This window comes from Ochotona princeps, chromosome 1, assembly GCF_030435755.1.
Source record: "Ochotona princeps isolate mOchPri1 chromosome 1, mOchPri1.hap1, whole genome shotgun sequence".
NCBI lineage: Eukaryota > Metazoa > Chordata > Mammalia > Lagomorpha > Ochotonidae > Ochotona > Ochotona princeps.
The window spans coordinates 109,640,495-109,660,992 of NC_080832.1; the positions used below are offsets into that span (position 1 = coordinate 109,640,495).

Sequence of the window (20,498 nt, forward strand, 5' to 3'; positions counted from 1 at the left end):
AATTTGTACAAACACATCTTTCCTGAAGGGAAAGAGGCCTTCTCATTGGTTCTGCTCAGGCTATTGTAGCCATTTGAGGAGTGAACACAATCCAACCCAATACCCTCACCCTAACCTCTCAGCAAGATCTGTCCAATTCCCATTTTTTAAAAAAAGATTTATTGGAAAGTCAGATACACAGAGAGGAGAGACAAAGAGGAAGATCTTCTGTCCAATGATTCACTCCCCAATTGACCACAATGGCCAGTGCTGTGCCGATCTGAAGCCAGGAGCCAGGAACTTCCTCCAGGTCTCCCACATGGGTGCAGGGTCCCAAGGCTTTGGGCTATCCTCCACTGCTTTCCCAGGCCACAAGCAGAGAGCTGGATGGGAAGTAGGGCTGCCAGGATTAGAACTGGCGCCCATATGGGATCCTGGAATGTTAAAGGTGAGGATTTTAGCTGCTAGGCCATCGCGCTGGGGCCCTTCCCTCATTTCTTAAAACACTCTTCTTCCTCACTGTCTAGGACCTAAAGTCCCCCAGATCCCCAGTCCAACTCAGCCCAATCCCCTTACCTGGTTACAGCTCCTGGAGGCCCTTTACTGGCCTCTCCTCTGAAAGCCACCCAGGATAAAATCGTTTACATTTCTTGCTTTTATAGCCCCTCCCTTAAGTGATCTCATTCAGATGTAAGGAATTACAATTTCAACTGTGTGATGTTCTTTGAACTTCCACTATGAACTCTGCCCCTTAAAATCCTCTCTTAAGTCCAAAAACACAGCTGCTGAAGAGATTGGCTAATAGGAATCTCAACTGTAACATATTCAAACAGAACTCTTCATTCTCTTGACGCCTGCATTAAATCATCTACCTCACCGAACAGCAATATATCCACCTGGCCACTATTCAAATCAAACCTACGATTCACTCACTTTTTAAATTTATGTATTTCATATCCATTTATCAAAGTAAAAGAAGTAAAAGAGAACTGAGAGAGCTTCCATGAGCTGTTTTACTCTCCACATGTCCTACGCCCCAGGCCAAGGGCTGAAGCCTGAAGTCACAGACTCAGTGCAGGTTTGCCTCTCCTAGTATGTGTCAGCAGGAAGCTGGCCTGGGAGCAGAGCAGAACTGCAACCCAGATACTGTGAACCAGAAGGCAGGCATCCTAACAGGCATCTGAACCTCCAGGTTAAATGCCCACCCAACGATCTATTCTTCATTCCTCTATTACCTCATTCCTCACAGTCTTTATTAGCAGGCTCTATCTCATGCAAAGGCCCTGTAGCAGGAGTGCACAGAGCATGCTGGTAGAACACAAAGGCGGCCAGCAAAACTAGGATGCGGCAAGGACAGTGGCCCCACCCTGGCTGGTCAGACTCACAAGGTGTCCCATCGCTGACTCTGCTGCCCTGCAAGCCTTTCCCACACAACAGTTAAAAGACTAAGTGACCCGCGACATACTTTGTTCAAATTTGTTATAATTCCTCTATGAATAGATAATGAGAAAAATTCAAATTTTATAAAGTAACAGCAGAAAGCCTCCTACTCTGTTTCCTTCCCTGGAGTTCAAGCAGCTTGTTGCATGTTCCTTAGTGTCTGTGTGTGTCCCTCCCAGAGGGATCTTCTGAACATGTTCATCAGATCATATTACTCCTTTGTTTAAGACCTGGCAATATTTTTCTAGAATAACAACCTCTCTGGCAGGCCCTACAAAGGCTGCACTGACCCTCACCTGGCCCCATGCTCCTCTACACTGGCAGGCTTTCTGCTCTCAGACACATCTGCTTCTACACTTCAGGGCTATTATCTTGTTCTCATTATGTAGCCGAATGCCTTCAGCTTGCCACCTTGCCTCAATATTCCCTGTCATTTTATTATATCACAGCACTCACTACTATCAGAAATTATCTTGTTTGTTTGTTTCCTTGTACTGCATCATTTCTCTCCCAAAGAAAAGCACCAAGAGGTCAGGGATTTTGCTTTATTCCTTATTCTACCTCTAGGATTCATTAAAGATTAGCAGGAGGAAAAAAATAATTTAAGCCATGCTTGACCTACTAAAAATAAAGGGAAATTACTCCTACCAATAACAGGATACACAACGTTAACATCAGCATTTCTTCTGCTCCCCAAAGCAGACCACCCTACAGTCCACCCACCTGGATACAGGGCACTCACTGGCTTGGAATGCACCCCATTTTTTACAGCAGCAGGTTTACTTTTCTAATTATGTTTTTCCACTTCCATTACTAACATGAGCCTCCATGTACTTAGCTTACTTTGAGAGGCAACCACAGATGTCCCAGATGGTTCAGGACATTCTCCTGGAACTGCAACTTTGGTGTAGCTCAGGAGTGAAAGAACGAAGATATGAACATGAAAGCTGAGGTTGGGGCTCAGCGCGATGGCCTAGCAGCTAAAATCCTCACCTTTAACATTCCAGGATCCCATATGGGCGCCAGTTCTAATCCTGGCAGCCCTACTTCCCATCCAGCTCTCTGCTTGTGGCCTGGGAAAGCAGTGGAGGATAGCCCAAAGCCTTGGGACCCTGCACCCATGTGGGAGACCTGGAGGAAGTTCCTGGCTCCTGGCTTCAGATCGGCATAGCACCAGCCATTGTGGTCACTTGGGGAGTGAATCATTGGACAGAAGATCTTCCTCTCTGTCTCTCCTCCTATCTGTACATCTGACTTTGCAATAAAAATAAATACATCTCTAAAAAAAAAAAAAAAGCTGAGGTTGCCCTGACATTCATTTCCTGCTCTACCTGAATACTTCAAGTATTCCACATCATAGAAAATTAATGCTGATGTAACAGTTCAGCGCAAAGGGAGAGCAATTTAACTGATGCAAGTGTTAACACAAATCTTGCCCTTTAATTCGTGAATCTAAACATACACACACACACCTGTGAATCTGTCGTATGGCAGCGCATGGCTCAGGAGAGCATATCACTCATCTTGTATATGCATCAACAGACACTTGAGCCACAGTGAGTGCTGACTCAGAGCTGTCATCTTCCAGGAAGAGGGAAACGCACTTGAATGTGTGGAGAGCAACGGTCTGTTGTGCACAGGTATGAAAGAGGCCGAACAAGCTCCACAGGCCCATCTTTTTACCACAGCAGCCAACCTCTGCCAACTCCCACCACATAGCCTACAACCACCTATTTCTAAGCATCTTGACTAACTTTTGGCTCAAGGCAAGAAAAGTATCTCTAATATATTCCCTTATAGCCCAAAAGTCCTTTTCTAGAAGACCTGTTAGAATAAATGATGTAGGCTTACCTCAGAGGATGCAAAGTTGAGCTGCCGTATAAGACATCATCTGAAGTTTCCACACAACAGCATCACCTGTTCTCTGGTCACTGAATATTTCACCAACACAACTGTTGGTGAAGCCTGTAATCATGTGCAACGGGGTATCCAAAGCAAAGAGGGGTACTCTCTGCCATCCCCCCCTTTCAACCATATCCAAACATTGCACTGGGGTACAGCACTACACCAGACAGAGCAGGTGGCTCCACTTGTCAACTCCACAGGCAACAAAAGTTAGAGAATACCCTTCAGATCTAGAGAGGTGAGCCCTCCCAGGCTGGGGGTTGGCAGCCATGGAAGAACGTCACCAGCTAGACAAGTGCAGTGGGATTCCCTTACCCCACCAGCCACAGCTCCATTTCCATTCCCTTCTATTCCTCGCATTGGTACTCTTTCTCTGATTCCTTTTCTTTTTCTCACCAACACTCTGATTTCCTTGTTTCTTAAGGTGCCTCAGTAGCTATGGTGACCTTAACTCCTAGTCTGACAGTAGAGGGTGGTGTATTCTGGACTGCAAGCTCGAGGGCAGTCCAAGTTTGGTGATGCCCATGTGTCAGCACTGTGCACCTGTCGTCTGTCTGCAAAGCCTCACGGTGACGTATCCATTTCCTGAGCTCAACTGAGTAGTATGACTGTAACAGCTAAACACAAGCAAGATGTGGGAAGGCAGTGACTGCGACAAAGCCAGCTGTTATTTTAGGCTTTTCCAATGATCTATAGGGCTGACATACTGATTTTTTAAAGTTTATTTTTGTTTGTTTTGCCTCTGAGTTTTGCCCCAATATTTCACAGCATTAACTATTCATGTCTTACATGGGACAGCTCCTTTCCCCAGTAGCTAGTAGAGTGCCACCACTCAGCACTCACTCCCAGTCCACACAAGCTTTGCTCCTTTGGGGTTCTCTGGAAATGCACCATCCTCTGTCATGCCCCTCGTGGGTTCTGCTAAGGGACCTAACTGCCTAGCACTACACTTTTCAGTCTCAGAGACTAAACAATTCTAGTGCCCCCTTGACACTTGTAACTGTGAGAGCTGGAGTCCAACAAACACTTCACGCGTGGGAGTGTGGCTACTGGGCAGACACACCAACCTTTGAGGTGGTGCCCTTCTCTACACCTGCCTTCTAAAAGATGGCAGTGGTGCTAAAAACAAGTTTTCCTTTTTAACACTGGCTACAGCACAGACCAACACCACAGAGTTTGTGTAGCTACCTGCCATAGAATCTTACTCAGATTCATTGCTGGTGACAACACAGGAAAACTTGATTTGCATGGCCCTCCTTGTGGTCTGCATCTCATGGCCACAGTGGCTAAGTAGCAGTGGCACTGTCCTGTGATTTTTTTTTTTAAGATCTATTCATTTTTATTGGAAAAGCAGACCAGATTTAGGAAGAGAAGGACAGACAGAAAGATTCCCCCATCTGCTGATTCACTCCCCAAGTGGCCGCAATGCTGCCAGGAGCCAGGAGCTTTCTCCAGGGCTTCCACGTGAGTGCAGGGTTCCCAGGGCTAAGGCCGTCCTCCACTGCTTTTCCAGGATATAAGCAGGGAGCTAGATGGTAAGTGGAGCAGCTAGGACATGAACTGGCGCCCATATGGGATCCCAGTGCTCACAATGTGAGGATTTAGCCATTGAGACTGTGATCTTATCAGGACTTTGGTATGCTTAGGCAAAAGCACTTTCCAGACACAGAAACAAACTTCCCCCACATTGATCTTCTCAGAGGAGAAGTGCTATAGCAATCTCATCTAATAAATAAAGGATTCCAATTCCAGTGCTGGGCTGTCAGTCCAGCACGAGAAAGCAGCTATCAGGCTCAAGGAGTCAAAAGTATTTATGGGTCATCTGTGCACTGTTTACAGAGCTCTATCCTAGGGGTTGGGTGATAAAGAAAAGGGAAAAAAAGTCATTGGTTTCTGCCTTTAGAGACAGCAAGAGACATAAGAGAGGAGACAGCTGAAGGTCATAAGAAGGAAAGGAAGAAGTAACTGCAAATAAAATCAATACATTTCAGCAATGTGTAACAAATCGGGGGCACCAGGGAGAGGTCGGCAGTATTAGGTATCCTGGAGGAGGTAAGTTTCCAAAGACAATGAGGACATGAATTAGTATTCAAGGGAAACTGGAACATGCATGTCAGGAGGAGGTAAGTGCCCTCCAAGACAATGCCTGACAGGAAGGCTCCAGGTCTGAGGCCCGTGCTACCCAAGCCTCCCAGATGTGTAACAAGCAGCACAGGTAGCACAGCTGAAAAGCAGTGCCCTGGGATGGTTCACTGACTGTCTCATGGGACTCACACAGTAGACTTCATACATTTGTACTAGTCAACATTCAGTAAAAAGCATCTTTCCAAATGGGAAGTAGTTAAGAAGTCTACACTGCTAAAAACATGGACAACCAACACCATAGTCGCTTGGTGGAGGGTACCTCCAGGATAACTCTGGAGACATGAAAAAGTGGTGGGATTCTGAGAGATCAATAGATCTGGGATAAAATTTCAGGTGTTCTCTTGGTGTTTCTGAGTTACTTAACACCAAAGCTTGAGTCTTCACTGCAAAAAATCTTGCGTCACTATTTAGCCAACAATTCTTTTATGAGTCAAATGATAGGATTCAGTGCAGGCACCCAGTATATAGTAGTGCTCAATGAAGCTATTCTCTCTTCCATTATCCAGAGGCTCTCAACTGCAACAGTACAGCATTTTCATAATCTAGTCAACTGTTCACTAAACGTCACTGCACACCAGGCACTGCAGTAGGAACTGAGAAGCACAGAAGAATCCCCACCCTGCAACTCCTGTGGTCTGGGAGGATGGTGTGACAACTTCAGTATTCTCTGGGAAATCTATGGAGAGGCCAATCATGGGCTCCCCAGAACAAAAGACTATTATGTGGTCTCAGCATGAGGTCACCAGATGAAGGATCTTCTTAGAAATCACACCCAAATTTCAAGAAGGCCCCTGATTAGTAAAACTGCAGGCACAGAAACTGAGCACTCAATCTGGCATTCCTGTCCTCGATGACGTCCCAACACGAGTTCTTTGGTTCCTGTCACTGTACTTGGTGTTGGAAGAATTGGGATGCTGGCATACCTAAGTCATTCGGCTCAAATATATGAAACACAGACTTTTGCAGAAAGGAATTTGTGATAGGTGGCTCTTGGGGAAGAGTGAGGAGTAACAAATACGTTATATAGGGAGGTTGATCTTAGGCAAGGAAGGCCCTTGTCAACCCAAGCTGCCTAGTAACACAAGATGCCGAGCTGGAGATGGTAAGGAGTGGCTACATTACCCACCAGGTATGCTGACGTGGTTCCTGTGTTCACAGACTGGACCAGATGCTTGAAGGTCTCTTAAGTACATGCATACTGTGTTAAACAGCAGCCAACTGGTCAGACAGGAATGAGAGACCAGTGCGGTTACACAAGGCAGGTCTCTGATTTGCTAGTCTTTATGACCTTTAAGAGGCTGTCTTACTCATGACCAATTCAACATGAAACACAGCTTTTACTTACCCAAATATAGCATTTCCCAAACCCACAACCACATCAAATATGTTAATTAAATCAAAGCAGTGCCACCTTATCTTGTCTGATTATTTCCATCCATCAGTAAAAATAAGCACAGGGAAATGCATGTAACACTAAATAATGCTAAAGTCCTCCACTTACATCTTATCTCTTCAGTCAAAGACTCTTCTGGGAGGGCTCAAGGTTGAGCACACACCTTGAGCTCATGGACTTACACAAAGACTGGCCCATTACCTGCCTCACTTTGCTTAGCCCTGCCCTCCAGAGCATCCCAGGGAGACTCTGTTCTAGTGACCACCAGCAGGTTCAGCAGAACAGCACATTTCTTTGACTTTTACCACTGGTATGCTGTTAGCACTGACAAGGCACTCAGCAGAGGCCATGTCCTCCAACACAGACTGCGGAAAGCAGCCCAAGCACATGTGGTTTTGGCTTCTAAGGATGTTAGCACTTGGCAGGGGATAGGAGACCAGAGGGAGAAGACATGTTAGACAAGCAGAAGGCATACATTTCTAAGTGGAAGAGAATACAACTGATAAAAATCTCACTGATATGAAGTGAGAAGACTGAAGTGCAGGGCAAGGCCCATACTTGAGAAGAACCTAAGTGGTAATCACAGTAAGACTCTATTAGGCAGACTGAGAGTGTCTAACAGCCATTACTTACATAGAATATGCTAAACACAAATTAGTTTTAACTACACATTAAAGGCTTTGGAAAGGACATCTTTTTAATAAAACTTCTTGGTCAATCTATTGTTAACTTGTAAGAGCAAAAAACATCCTGAAATTGTATTATTTTCCACTAAAAATACTTCATATGTTATATATACCTTTTATATGTATATGAATGTGTATGTACTTAGACACACACATAGTTCACTCATCATAGGTCTTGGGTGATGACTTTGGTTAGGAATCATACAAGTCTGAAATCTTGAGTAAGATTTCTGGAGGCTCAACTAGATAAGAACAGGCCAAGTTGGGAGGAGAGATTAAGAAATCAAAGGGTTCAGGGGAGCTGCAGAGGCAGGAAGAGGTGACAGGGAGATGCAGCTCATGGGGCAGACCCAGGGCTGAGCAGTCACCCTGGTCAGACATTTTTCAGTAGGCTTTGGACTTTGGAGCCAATCTTGCACACAGTATCACTATTCACACGGGGCTATAACTTGAGACAAGCAACTACTTTTCAGTTTTGTTAAAAAAAGAAGGAGCTGGCTTAATGGACTAGTAAGGCTGCATCTGCTATTGAGGGATGCAATTCTACTGTCTACCCACAGATTCTTAGCAGTGTCCCTTGCTAGCCCTGAGTGGGATAGAAGAGGCCCCCTGTCAGCTGACTGGCTCTCCTCACTCTAAGCAGATGAACGTGAACAAAATGAGCATGCTTCAATTATAAAGGATTTTGAAATACAGCCTTGTTGGCCTTTTATGGGCCGCGTAGTAGTTAAGCAAGGGCTAAGTCACCTATTCTGGACAATCTACTTGAACACAAAGTGAAGAATCTTAAAAATAGCATGGTATGTGGACAAAATAAGGCCACAAACCATGTGAGAATACATAATATGTTCATTAAGCCATTAGCAGGAAGCCAGATCAGAAATGGAGCAGCTGGGAAATGAAGTGGCATCCATATGGGATGTTGGAATGGCAGGCAGTGTTTTTATCTGCTAATGTCATGTCATTCCAGATAACAGATCTGATTGAAGTATTTTGTCAGTACCAGTACGTCGTAACTTTGTAAAGTAATAGTCATATTCTTAGAAAACACTTTCTGGAGTTCACAGAATTAAAAAAAATATTTCAAAGTAAAAAACTGAAAGCAATACCTTGGGAAACTTTTCACACTTAATTGCTTTATTTAAGCCAGGTATTCCCTCTCCTGTTTTCAAAGCTGCCAAGGGCAGAGAACTGCCTATAGCACTGGCTGTCAAAGTACAGTCCTCCTAGGAGCAGAGGGAACTCTTTTCTGAGTTGGAAGCTCCAAGGGAAGAGGCCAGCAATCTGCTTTAACTGTGAGGATCTGAAACTGCTGACCTAGAGTAGGAGTACCTATATTCCTCACAAACCTAGCAAAATGTTTCATGCATCGTCAGAGCTTAATGGAAGTTTGCTGAATTTGGCTAGACAGTGAATGGTGAAGTAGAAACGGCCACTGAGGTGCCTGCAGATGATAAACTACTCCAGAGGCTCTATCTAAAACACCACTCTGGGCTTTCTAAGTGAATAAAAAACTTATTAGTAAAAGTACTATTGACCCAAAAGGATCTTACAGTTTGTTAAGCCACCATGAATCAAAAATGTGAACAACCTTACACAAACTCTTAGACTAATACCTAAAAATTAATTTTGTGGCTCTGGGAAGCAATGCACAGTGATCAGAAAACCACGCTGTGTATATCATGCAAGATTTGTATAGAAAAGACCACATTCCTGTGGCTGAGAATGGCTGGATTCCAGAACAGCCTCTAGGAGGCAACCTCTAGGAGACAAGAGAAGTCTCACACAATGAGAACAAGCTGATCAATTTGTCCACTGAAGACAAAAATCAAACAAATAAAGCCTATTTTTATCTTGTTTTCTATCTTAAGAAGGTAAGCTGCTGACTATGCTCTAGGAAGGAAAATATTACCTTGGCTTCACCACATGTCTTTTCTAATTGGTACCCTAAAAGATTTCACAGAAAAAAGGTGTTACTTCAGTATTATTGATTTAAAGGTTATCTAGTCATAGTGAGGCAGAAGAGAATACAGCTTCAAAATTCACCTCCTCATTGAAAGCCCATGGACTGTCTTGGCAATTAACAATTCCCATCACCTATTGCTTTTCCCTATGTGAGAAGGCTCAGAACTAGCCTTACAAATTGCTCTTTTGAAGATCAAAGGGAAGCTGAATGTGTCTGTGTGTGCTCTGGATGAGACTGTAATTTAATGGAATTTTTAGAGCAGGCTTTGCTGGCAGTGTTTCGATGACAGCCCCAGGGCGGAGGATTCAGGGGAGGTTGGCCACTCTTCCCTTTGGAGCATCTTCCCTGTCTTTAATTGGCACCTCATTAGAAATTAATGAAAATGACATCCTCTGTTCTTCCTGCTCTAGGCATCGAATGCTACAAAAAGGCCCATCACAATTCATAACACATTCAATTTATATAGCAATGGCTCTTAAGCATTATTTATGAGATGTGAATTTCTTGTCAGCAGTTAATAACCTGTACTGCATGGAAGGGGAATGGAAGAAAAGATTGTGGGGAAAACACACACACACACACACACACACACATCATTTTCTGCAATGAGAAAGCATTGTATTTCAGTTCAAAATACCTTCATGGGTCTTCATTTTCAGTAGTAAATTATTGAGTTTCCCCCTAAAACCTTTCAGGACAGTGAAACACCTTCGCCAACACCTCACACATATTCAAGGAATTATCCATCCAACTACCCTTTCCTAGAGAGATCCAAGCAGACAGACAGCAGGAACATGTGAGCTACTTCTCAGAAAATCCCAAAGGTATAGTAATATGCCCACTGCTGTCCTTCATCGTTGAAAGTATGGCAGTGGACTGTCAATTTTCTGGGCATGTAAGTGTAATGTTCTTGGTAGGCCAAACTGAACTCCCAGCTCTCTATAGTCAGGCTGTATCTGAAGGTATGACAGAAAGCTCAGGACTATCTACCCCGATAGAAAAGTCAAATTTTCCTACAAGGAGACTTGGAATAGGTCACCAGGGCCAGCACTATGGTATACTGGGTTAAGCTGCACCAGGCATCACATGAGCACCATTTCTGACCCAGGTCACTGCTAATGCACCTGGGAAAGCCGTGGAAGATGATCCAAGTGCTTGGGCCTAGGCCCACATGTGAGGCCAGATGAAGCTCCTAGCTGTGGCCCAACCCATGCCTGGCTATTTTAACTATTTGGGGAGTGAACCAGTATTGGAAGATCTCTCCATTCCTACTACTCCACCTTTCAAAAAAAAAAAATAAATCTTAAGAGCTTGGAGGAGAATAAGAACACATAAAAGGGAGACACCTTGAATCATTTAAAACCCGTGCAGTCCCAAATGGTATCCAAAAATGAGCCTGCTGCCCAAGAGGATGAAGAGCATGGCAGAACAGCCTGCACGTCTAGTCAAGCCTGGTCAGGCCAGCTTCACTGGGATACACAGGAAGTTGTCTAACACAGATTTCCACATTTCTTTAGCTGAAGGGCACACTGGGAGACGTGCCTATCTCACCTGTGGATTTCAACACTAAACTATGAATTCTCACTGCCTACCTGGCAAAGAGAGGAGGTACTAGCCACTGTCACAGCTGGACAGCACACCTAATGCACCAACTGCAGGATCTGTTCAGGCATTCCTGGGTAATACCCAGAATTCAGTGCCTTTCAATAAGGAAGCAAAAACATGGAATAGAGAAATCCCACAGAAGCACCCAAAGGACTGTATCAGAAAACCTAGAGGCAAATAACCAGGTAGACTCCTTAACACTGGTAACAGACCAAACTCCTAAAACTCTCCAGTGGTTCACATTAACACTAATACATGAATTTGCAAACATCAAACAGATCCTTTCATACGAAGGAAGTTGGCTAGGCACCAGAATCCAGAGTTTCCTTGGCAAACACAGTATGCCTGCCCTGACTCATTAAGAATTGAAAATAACCTTGCAGCATTCATCAACAGCAAGATCTGGGCTCACATAAACCATTCCATAATAACCTCAATTTCTCAAGCACTAACCCCACAGCTGGCAGGGAAGTACTCAGAAGGCTGAAGGATTCGGTCTTCTCCTAACAATCGCCTCCCAAGTAGCGCCAGGCTGTTACGGATCCTGCCCCAGCAGCCCACGTGGGGAGATGCTTACCACAGCGACAGGATCCCAACTCCTGCTGCACCAGCTCCAGTTTGGTTTGGCACTGGAAGCATCGACGTCGACTCTTCTGTTTAGACCGGCTGGTTTCCTCAGACCGTTCAGTGTTCTCCAGTAGTCGTGGCCGTTTGACTGGTGAAGCCTCATTCTCAGATTGTGAATCTGACCAGAACACATTTGGAAATCAGGATTAGTGCCTGGCCTGACAAGCACTGCTGACTTCATTCTTCTGACCAAGTTCATGTCCTTATCCAGAAAGGAACTGGACTGGTTTAAGACATTTGGTTTATACTATACAAATTGAGACAAGCATGCACAATTTGGGGCTGACTTCTGAGAAGGGAAGGCCTGAGTTAGAAAGGAGGGTGGAACAGCTCAACACAAACCAGATTCTTTGAAAACAAAATAAGCTCCTAGTTTGTACCTCTTCACCGGGCCCTAGATAGATAGTGGTATTTACCTCTTCTTGAGTATCTGCTTGTCCTCAAGTAGATGGCCATTCTTTAAATAACAGATTATATCTCACTAATCTTTAAACCATTATGATTAACAGAATTCCACACACAAAGGCAGTATTTGACTCACTGTAACATTTTTGTTTTTAAGATTTACTTTATTTATGTGAAAGCCAAAGTTACAGACAGAAGGGAAGATACAGAGAGAGATCTTCCATCTACTGGTTCACTCTTCAAATGGCTGCAACAGCCTTGGGCTGGGTCATGCTGAAACCAGGAGCCCAGAGCTTCTGTGAGGCCTCCCACATGGGTGCAGGAGCCCAAATACCTGGTCTATCTTCTGCTGCTTTCCCAGGTACATTAACCAGGAGATGGAGGAACAAAAGTGGAGCAGCGGGAATTTGAACCACTGCTCATATGGGATACTTGCCTTGCAGGCAGTGGCTTAACCCATTATGCCACAATGTCAACCCCATCTCTGTGACCTTTTTAGAAAGAAGTACTTATGTATTTATTTGAAAAGCAAGATTACACAGATGGGGAAGAAAGAGAAAATCAAAATTTTACCCACTGGTTCACTTTGACCAAAAGCCAGTAGAGAGAGTTGGCAAACCAGGAGCCAGGAAGTGTCAACAGGACATCAGGACCCAAGTACTTGAACCATCAGCTACTGCCTTTTCAAGTGTGTTTGGCAAGAAGCTGGATTGGAAGTAGAGTAGCTGGGGACTCAAGCCAGACACTGATATGAGATGTAGGCTTAACCTACTGTACCACAATAATCACTTCCTCTATAATCTTCTCCTAACATAAAACTCAGGCTCTGAAATTGAAAATTAACTCAGTTTTATTTTTCTTTTATTTTTATTATTTTTTAAAGATTTTATTGTTATTGGAAAGCCGGATATACGGAGAGGAGGAGAGACAGAGAGGAAGATCTTCCATCCGATGTTTCACTCCCCAAGTGAGCCGCAACGGGCCGGTGCGCGCCAATCCAATGCTGGGAACCAGGAACCTCTTCCGGGTCTCCCATGTAGGTGCAGGGTCCCAATGCATTTGGGCTGTCCTCAACTGCTTTCCCAGGCCACAAGCAGGGAGCTGGATGGGAAGTGGAGCTGCCAGGATTAGAACCAGTGCCCATATGGGATCCCGGGGCTTTCAAGGCGAGGACTTTAGCCGCTAGGCCACGCCGCCGGGCCCAACTCAGCTTTATTAAGAGTGAAGCAGCACCTTTGCTTGTTCATAAGTAGTCTGTCTTAAGGCACTGCAAACCCAGGAGCATACCAAAATGGCAGGTGGGAGAAGATGTCAAGTGTGACTACCTGCATTTTGTAAACCTCAAAAAAAGCAGTAACATCCACATTACAAGTGAGTTGTACATAACTCTTGCTTTCAAAAACAGTAATACATTGGGCACTGCCTTCCTGGAAGAGCTGCCACCATACAATGAGAATACATCTCTTATAAAGCTCCAGACTGGCCTGTGCTTAAAAAAAAAAAAAATCAAGCAAAACAAAAAACTTATGGGAGTTTCCTAAATGGCCCTCCAGATCCCACTACTCTTACCCTTCTAATACTCTGCTCTATCCCAAGTCATTACCATCTCATCCAATAACTCTCTTCCTGTTGACTCCTATGCCTTTATACTCCATTTTCCTCACAGGAATCAAGTGATTGTTAAAAAAATCAAGCTAGAATCAGTTTCTTGCTCAAAATCTTCTAACAGATCAGTATCCCTTTTCAGAGCAAAAAATCCAAATACAGATAATGACCCTCAAAGGCCCTATACCTATACCACCTGCCTTCAGCTATCTCATCCCACATCTCTAGCTCCTGTCTCCCTTTGCTACATTTATACAAGCCTCCTTGTCTCCTACCTCCTAGTCTGGGCAGCTTCTGTTTCCTGTCTTGAACGCTCCTTACCTAGTTCTACAAGAAATTTCATCTCTTTTAAGAACTCTCTCAGGGTCACACTTTTCAATGAAGCTTTCTTCTTGCATCTTCATGTCTAGATCATACTTCCCTTTCCTAACACCCCCTCCCTTTTCCTTAGACCCCTCCCTTATCTTCAGACATTATCCAAGAGAATGTAAACTTCAGGAGGACAGGAAATGTCACCTGTTTTACTCATTGAATGCATTATACTCTAGGCAGTTATGACTTTCCATTTACATTGGTTCTAGTGACAAGTGCAGTCCAGTGAAGCCTACGTTTTCCCCAGCCTGCTTCTGAGTAAGGGAGTTTATTTCACAGTGGCCCTTCACTGGCCCAGGCAGTGACAGTGGTAGCAGCCTTCCAGTCCCACCAGACCGTGCACTGGTGTAGGTAGGCCCTGCGCCATTCTTCGCAATTACAAACTTCATTTTTCATCTCATTTAACTCTTCCAGTCCTACTTTCCCCCAGTACACACCAACTTTTGATGAGAATAACTGATGAAAACAACTGAAAGCGAGTTCAGTGAATTTCCCAGCACTGCTGGGCACAGCTGTCCAGAGGCAGCCAATGTGGCCATGGAGGGAGTCACAAACAAGTCAGCCCCCCTTCCCCTCCCACAAGAGCAACAATCTAAATGTAAATCATTACAAAGCAGCTAGCCAAAAGGAATTCACCTTGTAGGAGGCACAATGCTCTCTGGGGGGTCCTTTTTTCACAAACCAGTAATCGCACCATTTGTATTAATAACTCTGCTTAAGACCTTTTGCTGTTGTTTCATAAAAAAAGAAAATTTCAGGGCCCAGCGCGATGGCCTAGCAGCTAAAGTCCTCTCCTAGAACGTGCCAGGATCCCATATGGGCGCTGGTTCTAGTCCTGGCAGCTCCACTTTCTATCCAACACCCTGCTTGTGGTCTGGGAAAGCAGTTGAGGACGGCCCAAAGCCTTGGGACCCTGCACCCATGTGGGAGACCTGGAGGAGGCTCCTGGCTTTGGATCGGCATAGTACCAGTCGTTGTGGTCACTTTGGGAGTGAATTATTGGACAGAAGAACTTCTTCTCTGTCTCTCCTCCTCTCTGTATATCCGACTTTGTAATAAACATAAATAAATCTAAAAAAAAGAAAGAAAATACTGTATGTAAAAATAATGGTTGTTCTGAGACAAGTTCCTAAATTTGAAGCTCCTGCATTAGAAATTATTTCCCCGATCAGGTTATGGTGGTGGTGATAGGAGGGTGACAGCAGAAGCCTTTTCATTATTATTAATTAAAATCTGGAGGGACTTAGCATGGTGCTAGCACACCCCTCACATGAAAGGGGACCTCTGGGATTCTGGAGTCTGTTTTGTCCACACCTCTGATAAAACTGGGTATATGTCTGGAAATGCAAGTTCATGTCAAATAAATGTGCTGCAGATTGTCAAATGTCTGTTTACCAACAGAACACTCACCTCAAAATCTTTCCTACAAAAAAAGGACAATTTAATGTAATTGTAATAAAGCTAAAAACAAGCAAACCAACAAAGGCTAAGAGGAAAGAAAAAGAAAGAAAAAAAAGAAAAAGAAAAAGAAAGAGAAGAGAGAAAAAAAAGAAAAAGAAAGGAAGGAAGAAAGAAAAAAAGGAAGGAAGGGAGAGAAGGGAGGGAAGGGGAGGGAGGAAGGGGAGGGAGGGAGGGGAGGGGGGGAGAGAAAGAAATCCCTAGTGTGGTAGTGTTATTCAAAACTAACTATTTTCAAACAAAGAGTGATATGTGAAGAAAATACTTCTTAATAAACGATTCCTGTGACTGGAAAACAAATTCAAACTTAAATAAACATAATCATCACTGCTTATTACTACCAAGTCATTTAATGTGCTCCCCCAAAGTTAGGTGTGCCCAATCCTCCTGCTCCCCAACTTACTGGGTCAATGACATTTCAATAACGCCACCAAAACAGGGCCGTGCCATGGTCCTGGGCTGATGTTTTCCTGTAACCACTGCACATCAGAAACTACTGAGTCCTCCGTCCTGGCAGGCCGCAGGCATGGGGTATCCCTGTAACACTGGGTGCTAAGGGAGGATTCTAATGCTGTCAACTTCGGGCTATCCTGAAAGTGTACTGGACCCCGGTGGGTTTTCAGAAAGGCACTAACGTCCTGAAATCTAGAATTCTACCACAAAGAGCATCCATGTACAGCAGTTTTAGATTACTTTAAAGCAAGAAAAACAAAACACTTAGAGGTGTTGTTTTTAGAATCAATGAACTATTTTCAAACATTAGAACACAACCCCAAGCTCTCAAATATGCCCACTTTCCCTTCTCTCAGCTGGTTCTACTTAGATGGAAAGTAATCCTTGAGCTCTCTAATGCTCCCTACCACGGGGAGGAAAGTGGTTTCCCCAGCTGTTTACCACCATCCTCATACTATCATCTGGAAAGCCACAATGGTAACTTCTGGCAAGCAAATCATTCTTGGGCTACCTTCTCATAAGTCAACTTAGCATCTTAATTAGAAGCTAACAAAACAAGTAGTAGTCTATAATATCATCAGCATGTCTACCTAAGAAATTTACATCTCCTTTGCTAATTACTTAATGAAACCTTGTGCCACGGGATGAGTTGCCTAAATAAGAAAAACAGATGTACAGTGCAAGGATTTTAATTACACAATAATAAACTAAATAATTCAACTACTCAATATTATATTTTATGTCAACTAACAAAAAATACTATTGAAAAGAATGGATCCAAACCTGATTAACATTATAGGCCATTTACTGTTCATACGTGACTGAATTAATCTTTTGATCATTTACATTTTGTTCACAAATAACATTCGTATTTCCTTGAAGCATTTTTATTTCCTGAACAACGATGAAATTATCTGCTTGCCTACTCTGAACTCAGGTGGGAAGAGTTAAATGTGGAGCGAAAGGTGAGCAGAAAGCTCTTAGAACAGCTTCAGCTGTCAGAAGGAAGCAGTCCTTGCAAGCTGCACGCTCATTAGCAGCAGGAGGAGCGGCGGCGGCGGCAAGCTGGAAACTGCTCCCACCCCAGGAGTTAAGAGGGACTTCTAATTAAGCTCCTTCATAAACGGCCAACAATGCAGATTTTTTTTCCCCAGTATGCTTTTTCTTGAGAAAATAATCTAGTCAGGATACACCATGCAGAGCTGGCTAACTCTCCTACAAGTTCTTGGTGCTTAGCAGATTTCATCTTTTTCTACCAGGTATATAAAAGGAAGAGAAACAGACCACATCAGATCTTGCAGTCAAACTAACGTCTGATCAAGAATACTTATGTGATGAAATAACAGAGGAAAATCTAATAAGTATTTTAACCTATTTGTTTCTTTTGCTTAAAAGTAACTATCACGGGCCCGGCGGCGTGGCCTAGTGGCTAAAGTCCTCGCCTTGAACGCGTCGGGATCCCATGTTCTAATCCCGGCGGCTCCGCTTCCCATCCAGCTCCCTGCTTGTGGCCTGGGAAGGCAGTCGAGGACGGCCCAATGCATTGGGACCCTGCGCCCGCGTGGGAGACCTGGAAGAGGTTCCTGGTTCCCGGCATCGGATCGGCGCGCACCGGCCTGTTGCGGCTCACTTGGGGAGTGAATCATCGGACAGAGGATCTTCCTCTCTGTCTCTCCTCCTCTCTGTGTATCTGACTTTGTAATAAAAATAAAATCTTTTTTTTAAAAAAAGTAACTATCACTTAATTAATGACAGAGGAATAAGTACAATCATTCTAAAACCATAGGCTCTTTTTCTAGTTGTACCCAGCTGAAGAAAGCTCACATTACGGTGTTCAATTTGAGACACAGTTTAACTGGAAAGCTTGACTGGAGACAACAGAGCTGCTGCTTTTAAAATTCTGTTTTGTCTCTAACAGAAATTCGCATTTGTTCCTTACTGTCACTGTTCTTGTCTTTATTACTCGTGTTCTCACCCCAAAATTTCCAAATAAATTGTGTCAGGCCTGTCAGAACTGAATCCCAATCTCTCTTAACCTGCTGTCATTGAGCAGCTGGCAGCTCACATGCACCCTGGGCCGCTAACTCATGGCTGGGGCCCTGTGGCATCCCGGGCAGGCTCATGGCTCACTATACAAGCAGCACTCCAACACAGCGAACAGAGCTGCCAGTGAGGCCAAGTGGCAACAAAGAGAAGAAATCCATTCCACTCTTTTCACCCGACCCCACCCTCCACTTCCACGGCAGGAAGATGAATCTAACTCAGGCTCTGTGACAGCCTTTGAGGGATTCAATCAGTTTTTTAAGAACCTATCACAGTCCCTTGACAGATTGACATTTATGATCTCAACAGCCTGAACAAGCATCAGTAAGAGCAATAATTAATGAACCCTCACACATCACTGCTGTCTCTCTCCCTTGACCATTTAAAAGGAGCTTAAGCTGCTAAAACCTCTGTCCACAAAAAATACAACATTCACTGAAAAAACTGGTAAGTAGAAAAAAAAAACCTGCTTTACAGGTACCTCCTCTGTGTCTTCCCACAAGTTCTGCTTTCAGAGTGTACGCAGGAATCATATTCATTCTAACATTCCACGATGTGACACAAGAGACTTCAAGACAGAAGATACCCTCATTACTCAATAAACCTTGTTCAAGCGAGATTCTCTCTTCCTTTCCTATATTCCTAATAGGCTCATAGCATGCCTGTTAAAAGCCACAAATTTGGACAGAGGTATGGTACTTCAACAGGCTAATTATTAAAACTTCATGGAGAACATTGGCATCTTCATTTCAGATGGAGATGATCCTGCTTCAAATAGCACTTAGGGCACCACATTTTAGGATCACACTCACTTTAGAAGTCAGCTGCTCACAAACCCAGATTGAATAACCCCTCTTCGTCCAACCCAACCCTTGTGCTCTCTGCTTTATACACTGAAGGTCATGCTCTATCACAGCCTCAAGACGGAAAGCAAACCTGTGACTCATCCTTAATGCCAGAACACAAGCCTGGGAGATAAGGGCTGGCTGGTCACCATGGAGGACGACTGTTAGGAGAGGCCCTGGAGCTCTTGGAGTTGTGGGGGTGTTATTATCTAACCAACTGATTCTGGCCCTCACCACAGCAATGCAGAAAGCCACTTCTGCATAGGCTTTCTTCATTGAAATACAGCTTGAAGAGCAACAGAACACACCCAAGCCGTAAGTCATGGTAATTCAGGCCCTGCAGGAGTTAAGCACCCACACATGCCCCACTGGCACGCTCTCAAAAACGGGATTGGATTCCTCTCTTCCTTATAGCCCACCTTACCAGCAAATTCCCTGGCACACAGTAACCTGGAAGCTGATTCTAGTGGAACAACTTGACACCAGAATTAAGGAATTACAAAATCATCCCAAGATCACAAAGAGTTATGATACCAAATACAAGTATTGAGAGAGAGCATCTTTGTTCCCAGCCTTAGAATAAAACATTGTCTTTAGCATTCTATTTTTACAAGTTTCAAAGTTTAAAGAATAATAAAAAAATGTATATTCTCCATACATATCCAATAATTGTTAAATTTTCAACATTCTTCTAGTTGTTTCCTCTATATTTATAACCATTAGAAAATAAGTTGCCAACATTAACTACTTCACCATGAAACATACACAAATCTAATAGATATTTCTAAATATCCTTATTATTAGCCAAAATATGTAAGAAAATTATTTCCCAATATGACTTAATATTCCTACACTATAATTATTCTCACTGTTCTCAAACACATGTCTAGCTTATTCATTCATTCAATCAAGCAAACTTTTCCAACAATCTTGGTGAAATGTTCTGTGAACTGATCAATACCCTAGATTCTTTCCCTCCTTCTCTCCTCTCACTCACTGTTGTCTTCCTTTCTTTCTCTAGGTCTTTCTATCACATTATTTACTTTTAAGGAAGAAAACTTTTAATTGCATTCCTTTTCTGTTACTTATGGAGAACCAGAATGTGAAGTTTCAGGGAACACCTCGCAAGCTGACACAAGTAAGGAGGGATAGGCCTTATTGTGTGACCAGCACAGTTTCTTTGGCACCTAGGCACCCTGCACAGGGTATGTGCCACCTGTGCCTTGGCAAGGAAGAAACGTTTAGGCAAATGAAATGAGTTGGCTGCTTTTCTTTCCCCTAAATCATTCTGTGTTATTTATTTATTTTCATTTATTTGTAAGGCAGAGACACAGACATGGAAAATCTTCCACCTACTGGTTTACTCCTCAAATACCAGCAAATCCAGGAGCCTGGAACTCACCCTGGGTCTCCCACAAAGAAAACAGGAACCTAACTACTAGATTCATCACCTGCTACCACCCAGGGTCTGCCGCCAGCACTTTAATCCATCATTTCTTTTTATCTGATGGTGTCCTCTGTGACTAAAGATCCTTGAGCCCTTTCCAATGGCCTGCCGCACTTTTTCTGAC

The 20,498-nt window shown here is 43.7% G+C and overlaps 1 protein-coding gene across 1 annotated transcript in view; it reads right to left on the reverse strand.

Moving 5' to 3' along the window:
* The window catches only part of ZFAND3 (zinc finger AN1-type containing 3), a 245,042-nt gene that overhangs the window by 11,462 nt on the left and 213,082 nt on the right, over positions 1–20,498 (reverse strand). Inside the window, exon 5 of the mRNA XM_058663680.1 lies at positions 11,697–11,864. Within this exon, the coding sequence (XP_058519663.1) occupies positions 11,697–11,864 (168 nt within the window). The remainder of the gene's footprint in view (positions 1–11,696; positions 11,865–20,498) is intronic.